This window comes from Camelus bactrianus, chromosome 21 (genome assembly GCF_048773025.1).
Source record: "Camelus bactrianus isolate YW-2024 breed Bactrian camel chromosome 21, ASM4877302v1, whole genome shotgun sequence".
Classification (NCBI taxonomy): Eukaryota; Metazoa; Chordata; class Mammalia; order Artiodactyla; family Camelidae; genus Camelus; species Camelus bactrianus.
Window position 1 is genome coordinate 6876528 of NC_133559.1, and position 13100 is coordinate 6889627.

At 51.4% G+C, this 13100-nt stretch overlaps 1 protein-coding gene across 1 annotated transcript; it reads left to right on the plus strand.

Annotated features, from left to right (window-relative positions):
* The first annotated feature begins 1451 nt into the window (after positions 1–1451).
* Positions 1452–3075, plus strand: LOC105068255 (small ribosomal subunit protein eS7-like). Its single transcript, XM_045515890.2, has one exon. The coding sequence runs from the start codon at positions 1832–1834 to the stop codon at positions 2222–2224; it is 393 nt and encodes a 130-aa protein (XP_045371846.1). The 5' UTR covers positions 1452–1831; the 3' UTR covers positions 2225–3075.
* The last annotated feature ends 10025 nt before the right edge of the window (positions 3076–13100 follow it).

Below are 13100 nucleotides of genomic sequence, written 5' to 3' on the forward strand. Positions count from 1 at the left end.
TAGGTAGCATCACTTCTCTCACAGACTGGTCAAAATACCAGCCTGGTATTTTCAGAAAAGTACAAAGAGAGGGCCACAGAGTGGGGTTTCACTCTTGATCATGCCTTGCCTGGCAGGAAATGTAGTGCAGGAGGAATTGTTTTGATGCCTGAGGCACTCTTTCTGTTGTTGCTGTTGTAGTTTTTACTAATTTTTTATTGAAGTGTAGTCAATTTACAATGTTGTGTCTATCTCTGGTGCGCAGCATCATGTTTCAGTCACACATATACATACATATATTCCTTTTCATATTCTTTTTCATCATACGTTACTATAAGATATTGAATATACTTCCCTGTGCTGTATGGTAGAAACCTGAAGCATCCTGGACACTGCACTGCAGCACATTCATAATAGTGCCCATCAGGGGAGAGGTGCCACCTTACAGCGATTCAAAAGTATAAAATGGGGCTTGATCTACAGAAGACCATCCAGCGAGTCACTCAGAATTGCATGATTTGTGCTAAAAATAACCCAAAGCCTGCTATCAGACCTCCCCCGAAGGGGACTCAACACAGAGGAACCTGCCCCACCGAGGACTGGCAAATAGACAGACTTTCCTCAAATGCCTCGAGCTGCAGGGAATTGCAGATACCTGCTAGTGTCTGTGGCCACTTTTTCAGGATGGGTAAAAGCATATCCCACTCCGTCAGAAAAAGCCTCTGATGTGGTTGAAGCCCTCCTTAAGGAAACTAGCCCCTGATTGGAATTAAAAGCATTGTAAATGAATTGGAAACTACATTCATCCTGGAGACCACAATCAACAGAAAAAACTGAGAAAATGAATCATACATTAAAAAGGAGTATTATTAAAATGTCAAGAGATGTTTTTAACTTGGGATAAGACCTTGCCAGTTGCCCTGCTGTGGATCAGAGTGGCTCCCAGAAGCAAGCTTAAATTAATAAGCCCCTTTGAAATATTGTATGGTAGGCCGTTCCAGGTGCCTGCCCAGGTGGGACAATCTATAAATGCTCTAAAAGACCTAGCCAAGGTAGACAGAACCACGTCGTATCACTTACTAGGGCACTCATCTGTCAAGTTAGCTGGGGTAAAGCCATGGATTAATTACACTTGGATTAAAGCAGCACCACCGTCATCAGAAAACAACCCAAGTCCTGAGAGGTCTGGGAAACGATAGGTTTGTGAACTCTTAGAAGATTCAAGGCTAAAAAACAACATAACGTCATTTACAGCAATATAGATGTCCCTGGAGAATGTCATTCTAAGTAAGCCAGAAAGAGAAAGAAAAATACCATATGAGATCACTCATATGTGGAATCTAAAAAGAAAGAAAGAAAGAAAAGAAAAAGACAAATGAACATAAATACAAAACAGAAACAGACTCATAGACATAGAATACAAACTTGTGGTTGCTGGGGGGGGGGTGGGAAGGGACAGACTGGGAGTTCGAAATTTGTAGACACTGACAGGTATATATAGAATAGATAAACAAGATTATACAGTATAGCACAGGGAAATGTATGCAAGATCTTGTGGTAGCTCACGGTGAAAAAGTATGCGACGCTGAATATATGTATGTTCCTGTATAATTGAAAAAATCATGCTCTACACTGAAAATTGACACAACATTGTAAACTGACTATAACTCAATAAAATAGAATTTTTAAAAAGGAAGATTTCTTTTCACAAGTGTCAGCCGAGGCAGCCAATGCTGCCTGCCCCGCAAAGGTCGAGGCCAGGTTCAGCTCCAGCGCAAAGATCGTGAAGCCCAACGGCGAGAAGCCAGATGAGTTTGAGTCCGGCATCTCCCAGGCCCTCCTGGAGCTGGAGATGAACTGGGACCACAAGGCGCAGCTGCGGGAGCTGAACATCACGGGGGCCAAGGAAATTGAAGTTGGCGGTCGTTGGAAAGCTATTATAATCTTCGTCCCGGTCCCTCAACTGAAATCTTTTCAGAAAATCCAGGTCTGGCTGGTGTATGAGTTGGAGAAAAAGTTCAGGAGGAAGCACGTCGTTTTCATCGCTCAGAGAATTCTGCCTAAGCCAACTCGAAAAAGCCATACCAAAAATAAGCAAAAGTGTTCCAGGAGCCGCACTCCGTCGGCCATGCACGACGCCATCCTGGAGGACCTGGTCTTCCCAAGTGAGATCGTGGCCAAGAGGATCCACGTGAAGCTGGACGGCAGCTGGCTCATAAAGGTGCATTTGGACAAAGTGCAGTAGAACAACGTGGAGCACAGGTTGAAACGTTTTCTGGTGTCTATAAGAACCTCATGGGTGAGGATATTAATTTTGAATTTCCAGAGTTTCAGTTGTAAACAAAAATGACTAAATAAAACAGTATTCACAAAAAAAAAAGGTAGAAGAAGAAGACTTAAGGCATGCCGTTTAAGAAAGGTAGGTATTGAGATGTAATTTCATTGTAGCTAAAGAAGGGTCAACCTACTTGTTTTAATCTTGTTCAAATGAATAGCACAGGAATCTAGGGTAATTATGGAACAGCTGGAAAGTTAAAATTAATAGTTATGAGGAACTGGAACCAACTGTAAATTAGACAACAAAGGCTAAGGGTTTCATCAGGTTCAGAACAGCTGTCGATCTAAGAGAACAGAGGACCGTGATGCTGACTGAAAGATTCTAAGGAATACTTCCTGTCCAGGGTGGATGGGTGCCACTCCATCATCACCTCTGCATGGCCTGTGTTCAGCAGGAAGAAGTTAGAGCCATCTTCCTCCCTCTTCCCATAGGATTGTGGAAAGGATCACGGACAGTGGGGAATTATAATAGGAAAGGAACTTTGTATTCCATTACGAGTTAATCACTAAAGGAATGTTGCCTATAAGCTTAAATTATACATAATGGTCCACCTCTGGGAAACCTGCCTCCCAGGTAATGGGCATTAAGCCAAAATACCTTTGTTTAGGTCACAGGAAACATCCTGACCAGGCCCACCTGGGAATGGTTACAGGAAGGAGAAATTAACACATGCCCCATGGAGTCTGGAGGGAAGCAGGACTTTACCCCCTCCCCTTTCAGTATAAAAGCAGCCTGAATTCTAACTCAGGGAAGCTGGTTCTTCGAGACGCTAGTCCATCACGGTCTTAGTCTGCTGGCTTTCCAAATAAAGTCACTATTCCTTGCTCCAACGACTCATCTCTCATCTCCATTGACTGGCCTGCCGAGCAGCCAATAGTAGAAACTTGGACTTGGTAACATTCTTTTTATTAGATATGCTAATGACATCATGGCTATGGGGAAAAGTTTGTATTTGTTTTTTAAGATACACATAAGTAATGAGATAATGTCCGGAATTTATTTGAAAATACTTCAACAGAGAAAGACGGAAGACCGAGGGAAGATGCACCTAGCAGAGGAGGAAACAGAGGGTGTAAAACCCCAGTGACTGGCAAGGTGGGAGCAGGTGGGGAGCCGAAGGACTGGCTGGTACCAGACCCTGCGGGCACTTGGGAAGAGATACCCTAGAGTGGGGGGGGCTCAGCCCCAGACGGACTCTTCTTGGTGGGCGGTGTCAGGGCGCATGCGCAAGCCTCGGCAGGAGGCGGCCCCCACCCGTGGGAACGCGCAGCCTTCCCTAACCTTTTGTCCCGGCTCTTCATAGGGCAGCCCGCACTGGAATTCGCCAAAGGGAGGTCTGGGCATGGCTTTGCAAGGCCGGCTGGCTCTCCTTCCCTCCTCCCTCCCCCAGTGCTGACCCGGAGTGTTAGGGGCTCTGGCTTTGGGCACGCAGCGAGACCACGTGAAATCCCTTCCCGGGTGGAGCTGGCATTCCAGCGGAGGAGAAGCGCGACAAACCCACGCAGAGGTGAAATGAGGCGTCAGGGGTTGGCAGTGTCAGGGACAGGAATCCTTTATCGCTCTCTTTGCTGCTGTAACAAGTTACCACAAACTGATGGCTTCAGACAGCACAAAGTTACTGTCTCAGGGCTCTGAAGTCGGACTCCACACGGATTTCTTGGGCTAAGATCATGGTATTCCCAGGGCTGCGTCCTTTGTGGAGACTGCGGGGGGACATCCTTTCCTGCTGGTTCCAGTTTCTAGAGGTCGCCCACATTCTTTGGCTCTCTGCTCCCTTCACCTCCAAAATCGGCAGCCCAGGGCTTGGCTCCCTCTCAGCAGTACTCTAACTTCTCTCCCTTTGACTTTTGCCAGCCGCTTCCACCTTTAAAGACCCTTGTGATGACATGCGCACACATGGATAATGCAGGATAATTTTTTTTAAGGTCAGATAACTAGTCACCTTAATTTCATCCGCAACCTTAATTTCATCCACAACCTTAATTCCCCTTTGCCATGTAACCAAACGTATTCATGGGTTCAGGGATTAGAACATGAATCACTTCAGGGCCCTTATTCCGCCTGCCACAGATGGGGAGACAGATGGAGATAGAGAAAGATAGAGGCAGGGGAAAAAAAGGGTATGAAGAGAGAGACAGATCCCAGGTGAGAGGAGGGATGGAGAGAGGGAGAAAGAGAGTGTCCAAGGTGTGCTAGGGGAGTCCTTGGGAGGGTCTCATCTGCCTGGGGGACCTTCCAGGGAAGTTGTTCCAGAAGAGCCTGGGGCAGTTCAGGGTCAGGCCAATTGCTAATTGTTGGGGAGGGAGGCAAAGAGGGACAGCTCTCCATAAATCAATTCTGCCAGCATTTCCTAAGGATCAAGGCTATTTGGGTCTCTCTTCCTGGGACAGCACCTCCCAACCTGGGGCTTGGGGTGTATGCAGATGTCCACGGGAACGCGAGTGTATCTCTGTCTCCTTGGTGGGAGTCGGGGGAAGCTTTCATCAAATTCTCAAAGAGGCCTGGGATGAATAAAAGTTAATTACTATCTTGAGGCTTATAAAAAGCAGTGCTTACAATGTAAACTGCTACAGCCATTTTGGAAAACAGCTTGAGAGTTCTCAAAATGCAGGGTTAACCAGAGGACCCAGAAATTCCATTCCTAGGTATGTACCTCAGAAAACTGAAAATATCTCCACACAAACATGAATGTTCACAGCAGCATTATTCATAACAGCCAAAAAGTGGAAACAACCCAAATGCTCATCACCTGGTAAATGGATAAACGTGGTATAGCCATGCAGTGGAACAGTATGCAGTTATAAAAAGGAATGAAGTACTGATACATGGATAAGCCTTGGAAAACTCATGCTAAAAACCTCATGCTAAGTCAAAGAAGCCAGACACGAAAAGACCACACGTCGTATGATTCCACTTATAAGAGGCATCCAAAATAGGAAAAGACAGAAAGTAGAGTGGTTGCCCAGGATGGGGGAGGGAAAGGGGGGCAGATGGGGAGTGAATGTTAATGGGTACAGTGTTTCTAGCGGGGTGATGAAAATGTTCTAAAATAGATTGTGGTGATGGTTATGCAGCTCTGGAAATATACTAAAACCACTGAGTTGTGCAGGTGAACTTTAAGGTATGTAAATTATCCCAATCAAACTCTTCTGAGGAGGAGGAGGAGAGGAAGAAGTGGCTCTTGACCCTTAAAGTGAAATGCATTTCACCTGTTCTGCAAGGCAGGCCTTGCCTTCTTCCCATCTTACAGGCAGGGAAATCTCAGAGGTGAGGGATACCAGCCCAAGGCAAGATGGCTGGTTAGTGACAGAGCTTGGACTCGAACCCAGGTCTTCTGTATTGGTCATTCTTTGTCCTGTGGGCAATGCTGGAGCGTGAATTCCGAGGTGATAAGGTAAGTGCAGCAGATAAGGAGGCATCTTCGTAGGTGTGGGAGGGGGGTTTTGACAGCAGCGGGGGAAACCAGATAGAGAAGAGAGGAAAGCTCAAACACTCCAAATGCTCATCTGGGCCACACTGTGTTCTAAGCCCTTGAACCATTTCATCCTCCCAGTCATGGCGGGAAGTTGTTTCTAGCACACACACACACACCCGTCTTATCCATGAAGCAGGCTCAGAGAGGTGGGGCCGCCTACAGAAGACAAAGCTTGTATGCGATTTGGACTACGTCTGCCTGACCTCAGGGCCTGTGATCCTCTCCCTGTCCGGGCTGTTCTGACTCAGGAGGCCTCTCTGGAGGAAGGAGTGGGAACCAGCTTTGGCGGCTCCAGGACAGAGAGATATAGGGCTGGGTAAGGAAGGCCCAGAGGGGAGGCTGCAGGCTCTCTTCCCACAAGGCAGTAGTTTCGGGGTAGCCCAGGCTCAGATGCACCCCACCTAGGACTGCTGGTCTGGGAGGAGGAGCCGCTGAGCTGGGCTGGGAGAGGCAGTGTTGAGCTGATTCTGAATGCCTTAGTGCAAGGTGCGGGGCCAGAAAGGAGACTGAACAGAGAGGGGTGTGAGGGTGAAGACAGGGTGGGGGCTTGTGCTGAAGAGATGAGGGGCACAGCCTGAGCTAGGCAGGGCCAAGCCAAGGAGAAACAGTGAGGGGAAGGGGACTCAGGAAAGACTGGGTCAGGGGCCAGGCTGGCTGGAGCGGCTAGGAGCCTGGATGCTCATGGCCTTGTGTTCTGCCCCCACCAGGTTCCCCACCTCTGCTTCTCAACTTTTCTCACAGCCAATGCCCCATACTTTCTCTCTTATCTTTCCAGAAACTTTGCTTTTGGGGGGAGGCTGCAGTTTAGGGGAGGGAGATTCTGCAGAAATAGTAAGTCAGAAAGTCAGAGGAGCCTCAGGCTCCTCTGGCGAAAGGGCAGTCCCGCCCTACACCCCCCACACCCCCGCTTTTTGCATGTTTAGATGGTCAGCCTGGCAAGGGGAGGGGGCCAGGGTTTTTTCTTCTCTATAGGATGGGTTGGTGGAGGCTGGGTCCCCACCTCCTGCATGCTGGCCAACCCCCTTTTCTCTCTGTTCTTGTCTCAACAAGAACAGAGAGAAAAGCTTTGGAAAGTGACACTGTGAATGGTGAGGGGGCTGCTGGGGCCGTGACCAAACTAATGGGATGAGCTCCCCCATGCTGGGCCCAGATCAGCACCTGGGACAGCGACTCCCCTAGGAGGGTGGGGCTCTGCCCCCCTCCCCAGGACCCCAGTCCGTCTCCAGGCCTCCCCGTTGTGGCCCTGGATCCTTAGAGATGGGCTTAGAAGATGCCCCAAACTCCCTAGAACTTCACTCATTCTGTCAACGTTTGAGAGGGAGTAAGTGGTGGGTCGAAGGCTGGGAGAGGAGTCTGGAGGCTGGGAGAGGAGTCTGGAGGCTGGGAGAGGAGTCTGGAGGCTGGGAAAGGGGCGGGCTTGACCCCCCAACTTTGCCTCCTCTCATTGCCCCCCCCCGTCCCCGCCCTAATTGTCTCGGTGTCTTGGTTCTGGCTCTGGGAGGAGGGGACAGTGGGGATGGGGGTGGGGAGGGGGCTCAGGCTGAAAGCAGAGAGAGACCCAGCTCCAGGGAGGACGGAGCAAAGGACAGCGGCCTCCAGCCTTGGCCCCAGGCTCCCCACAGCAAGGCCAGAGCCCCCACACTGTGCTCCCCGAGTGTGTATGTGGGAATGCCCACAGCCCAGGGGCCCCCAGGCTGAAGGCAGAAGACCAGGGCTGCCTGGGGAGCAGCCAGGGGCTGAGGGGGCCAGGCCTGTGGGGACATGGGGCGGGGGCTGCTGCTACTATTGTTGCTGCTCCAAGACTGGGGTAAGAGGGCAGGGCCTGCGGGGTATAAAGGGAGGAGGCAGAGGGGAGCAGTGGGGGAGAACCAGGTGGGAGGTGGGTGAAAGGCTAAAGGGAAAGACACAGGGGTGGGAGAGCTGGGGGGCAAAGTGGGGGAAGGAGGTGCGGAGGCACCTCGGTGATCAGAGCAGAGGAGCTGAAACCCTGTAGGTAAGCAGGAAGGACTGGCATGTGCCGGCAGGAAAGAGCCATGTGGAAGGAGAGCCTTGGAGAAGCAAGGACTTCGGCTGCAGTCCTTCGTCTACGCCAGCTGGGAGGGAAGCTGGGGGTCCTGCGGGCCAGGAGGGGCTGTCAGGCAGAGGGTCTTCTGGAGGCAGGGACCAAGAGGTTTCCCACAGATGTCCTAAGGGTACCGAGGCTGGCTGAGCCCTAGGCCTGTGGGCTTTGGCCCCTCACGGGTTGCCGTCTGCCCCTCCACCTCCACCCCCTCCACCCTTCCAGCCCTGTCCCCCATCTACTGGGTGGATCCCTGCCTAGGCTTGCAAGCTGAGTTACCACAGCCCCCCCACGGGTGTGCGTGTGGGCTCACAGCTATGCTCACACATTGCTGGGCCTGAGGCGTTGTTGTTCGTGGCCCTGAGTTTGTGTGCTTGTGACTGAGTCTGTAGGGACACCTGTATCTGTGTTGGGGATGCAAACCATCTGTCTGTGTCTAGGTTATGGGGTGGTCTGCGAGGTTGGGCTCTTCAGTCCAAGTGTGTGTGTCTGTGAGTGTGTATGAGGGCGCTCCTTCCCTGTGCAGGGGCCGGTCCGGCAGTGGGAGGGCAGAGCCGGGAGTCCTGGGAAGCTGACCCCGCAGGCAGGCAGGCAGATGGGCCGGCAGGGGAGGGAGGGAGCGACCTCATTGTCCCCTGGGGAGCGCAATGCCCAGCCTGGGCCCCTGACCTCGCTGTTGTGCCCGCCCCGCCCCCTCCCCATAATCACCGAGGTCCAGCCGGACAGCAGCCGGCCCGGCTCCTCCCTTGCTGGCCCAAGGTCCCCCAGAGTAAAGTCCTGCCTCCTCACCCCTCGCCCATGGCTGGGAGGGGGTCAAAACTGAGGGGACGCCATAGGCCACAGGAGGCCTCCATGTCCAGGCCTCACTCACTGTCCCCACAGGCCGTGCTGCAGGCTCTGAGCTGGCCTTCATGCAGGAGCCAGGGAACATGGTGGCTGTGTGGGAGCGCCCGCTGGTGCTGCTGCCTTGCCAGGTGGAGGGCAAGCCGCCCGTGTCCAGTTCCTGGCAGCGGAATGGGCTGGCTCTGGCCAACGACAGTAGTGCCACCCTGATGCCGGATGGCTCCCTGCATCTGGCCACCCTGCCCTCCCGCAGGAGCCTCCCCTCCCGCGCCCGTGAGTACCACTGCGTGGCCCAGAACCGCTAAGGGCGCCTGGTGAGCCAGCGGGCCCAGTGCAGCTGGCAAGTAAGTGACTGGGCTGCTCCTGGTGGGGAGGACGAGAGTGCGCAGGGCACCCAAAGATGGCACCCACGGGGCAGTCACCATGGTGGGCCTGGGCTGGGCTGACTTGGCCATTAGACATAGTATGCATGGTGCCTAGGGCCCAGGGTACTTTCAGGGGCCTGTGAACATGTTTGAATTCTAATTTCTTTAAAGCCAGAAGAAAAAATGAATATAATAATGAATATATAATGAGTTATAGTTTTATAGGGCTGGATTGTATTTGTCTTGGTACCAATGCAACTGTAAAACATAATTTTAAACATTTCTTCTGGAGGAAGGCAAAGTGCTCATGGCCAGCAACAGTCACAGACAGGAGACTGCAGGGGTCAAGCGGGTGGTCAGCAGGGAGTCGGGGGCTGGGGCCCTGGGATAAGGTTGCTGGTAGCGGAGCCGGGGCTGGCTCTGTGGGAGCTCAGGTGGTCCCCAAGTCCTAGGTCTGTCACGCTTCAACCAACATCCAGAGTCCGTGGAGGTGGAGTGAAGAGGAGTCACCCACTTCCAGTGCCTGATCCGGGGGGTGCCTGAGCCTTCCATTTCCTGGGAGCACAACAGCACGACCCTGAGTACCTCCAACCACCGGTGAGTACCAACCAGGAGTGTGGTGGGGCGGCTGGCTGTGGGCCACAGTACAGCCTCGGACCCCTGACTTCTGCATCCTCAGGGCCACGCTGCTGCCTGGTGGCATCCTCCACATCACCAACGTGAGCCAGGCTGATGTGGGCACCTACCACTGTGTGGCCCGCAATGTGGCCAATACCTGCCACAGCCAGGATGCCCAGCTGACTCTGAAGGGTAAGCAAGGACCCGGGGATCAGAGCAGGCACTGAGCAGAGGGGAGGGTGTGGGAGCTGGGGCCACTGCCAGTGGGTGTAGCTGATGTGGTCAGCTGTTTGTGGTGCAGATACTTTGTAAAGACAGACACTTTGAGCACTTGCTGTGTATGAGGACTGTGCTGGGTGCGGGAATACAGCAGCAAGCAGACTGAACATGCTTAGCCCATCACTGGCTCCCCAGAGCTTGCAACCAAGTGGAGAGGGAAGTGCTGAGGGAACCCAGGGCAGGGGCCTCTAACCGAGCCTGTGGGCTGTGGGCAAGGGATGGGCAGGGGCCCCAGGGAGAAAGCTGAGTGTTGAAGGGTGGGTGGAGAGAGGCTGGCCAAGGTCAGGGAGATAGGGTGGTATTCCTGGCATCGCCTTGAACAAAAGCACAAGGGTGAGAATAGTCAGTTCATGCAGCTAGTTCCATGTTGCTGGACCATAAAATGGGCAGAATTCAGAGTAATAAAGAATTGATGTAGAAAAGGTAGGTGAGGCCCACCATGTAAAGGAGTGTGGGCTTGATCCAGAGAGCAGTGGGAGCCCTTGCTGGGTTTAGAGTAGGGGGCTCCTGTGTCTCAGCTGGGAGTGGTGGCCTGGGTGCACCTGTGTGTGTGCATGTGGGGTGTGTGCTTGTGTTTATACGTGGTGTGCCTGCGTGTACATGTGAGTGTGTGTGCACATTTGCATGTTTTCCTTCTTGGGGTGAGGATGAAAATAGCTTTGTACCTGAGATGGAACGCCCCATAATGACCCCAAATGCAGGCCAAGTGGGGTGGGAGAGTTCTGTGCCCGAAGTGAGGATTGCAGCAGAGTCTATGAAGAGTCAGTGCCTCGTGGGAAACCGAGGTTAAGACTCATACCACAGCCTGAGGCCCAGGTGCCACCGGGGATGTGAGGGGATGGCATGCCGGGATCATCCACTAGGGGGCCCCATAGTATCGGTAACAAGCGAAACTTGGGAAGGCATCTAGGTGCCTCTGCACACTTTAGTAAAATTTTGTCAGATGTTTTCAAAGGATGCATATTTTTTAAACTGAAGACTGAAAGGGAAGTGGGCAGCTGTTGTGTCTCTAATCCAGAGCTGACTTAGAAACTGAAAGCTAAGGGTGGGGAACAGGGGCTCCTCCCTGAGAGCAGAGGGAAGCCCGGGTGGGGCTCCTCTGGCCTCCCACTTCCCTTTCCCATCAACCATCTGGGGCAGGAGGGCAGGGCAGGATGCCAGGCTTCCATGATGATCAGTGCTTCTGGCCAAATGCCATGCTGTCCGGCCGGCAGGGGTCCTCATCCTGCTGCCTGCAGAGCCAGGGAAGTGAATGGTCAGAGAGCTTCAGGTGCGTAAGGAGAAGCAGAGGGAGCAGAGGGTCAGCCGGTAACTGAGGGTTCCTGGGTTGCCTAAATGTCAGGAGAGGAGCTGGGGTCAGTGTAGACTCATCCCCAGGGACTGAGCTGGGGACTAAGGCCCCAAACCATTCACTCCTAAAGCCCTTACCTGAGGCAGGCTTACCCTGGGTAAGCACCAGGGACACGGAATCCCAGACTTCCAGGGAGCGCAGTGGCAGGGGGATATGCTGTCAGCTGTCCGGTGCTTCCAGGATCCAGGTTTGAGTCCCACCTCCACCAGCCCCTCTGACATTGAACAAGTTGCTTAACCTCTCTGACACTTGGCTTTCTCATCTGTAAACTTGGAGAAATAAAAGCAAAGCGAGGATTAAAGGGGGCAGTGACTGTGGGGCTTACAGTATAATGCCTGGCACGTGGAGGGGTTCAGCCAGTGATGCTGAAGTGTCATTATATGGACCAGCTCTGCCTCGCTGAACGATCTGTCCAGGCAGAACACAGCCTCCTTTGCCAAGGCCAGGACATTCCAAGACAATCCACAGCCTGAACTAGAGCTTGTGGGAGGTAAATTGAGGAGTGCCTGGCCCACAGTAGACCCTCAGCATATGGTGGTGGGATGAATGGGTGGATGGATGAGTGAAATACTATTCTAGGCCTTGAGGCAGAATTAAAGATGTGGAAGACTTTTTTTTTTTTTTTTAACACCTTTATTGTGGTGTGATTCCTGCATAGTAAACTACACATATTTCAGATGTATAATTTGATGAATTTTGATAGATGTATATACATAGATGGAACCACCACCACGATCAAGATACCTAACATTTCCATCACTCCCCAACAGGTGTAATTTCAAATTCCCAATTTATCCCTCCCCAGCCCTTTTAACCTTTGTAACCATAAGTTTGTTCTTTGTGAGTCTGTTTCTGTTTTGTAGAAAAGTTCATTTGTGTCCTTTTTTTAGATTCCACATATAAGCGCTATCATGTGGCATTTTTTCTCTTTTCTTACTTACTTCATTTAAAATGACAATCTCCAGGTTCCATCCATGTTGCCGCAAATAGCATTATTTTATTCCTTTTTATGGCTGAGTAGTATTCCATTCTATATATGTACCACATCTTCTTTATCGAGTCATCTGTCAATGGACATTTGGGTTGTTTCCATGTCTTGGCTGTTGTAAGCAGTGCTGCTGTGAATACTGGGATGCATGCCTTTTTGAATTATATTCTTCTCTGGATATATGCCCGGGGGTGGGATTGTGGATCATCATATGGTAAGTAGTTTTTTAAGGAACCTCCATACTGCCCTCCATAGTGGCTACACCCATTTACATTCCCACCAACAGTGTAGGAGGGTTCCTTTTTCTAAGATGTGGAAGACTTTATAGCAGTCCTTGAGAAACTGTCATTTTAGAGACAAAATTTTATATGAGAAATTCTTAATATGGACATTTATGAAAAGGTTAAAGATATGTCACAAAGTCTCATGAAATACAAAGTGGCAAAATGGGGGTGACAAGATAAAGGAAAACAAAGGCCCCTCTGCCCTGTTGGTCACAGCTGTACCCCAGTGTGAGAAGAGTGCCTGGCACACGGCAGCACCCCCAGGGATGATTTGCTGAATAATAAGATGGGAGAAGGTGGTATAAAATGAAGATATGCTTTAGACCAAAAGAGCAGCATATTTCAAAAAACATTTGCATCTTTACTGAGCATTTGAGACAGGCTGAGTTCTCAGCGGGGCCTGACTTTCTTTTTGAGGGAGGGGTCTCCTGCCAGCTCTGTGGGCGACTTAGGGAAGGGGACAAGGCTCCTGACCCTGCCTGGGCAGTTCATGTTCTGACACTGATACATGCCATCTGGGG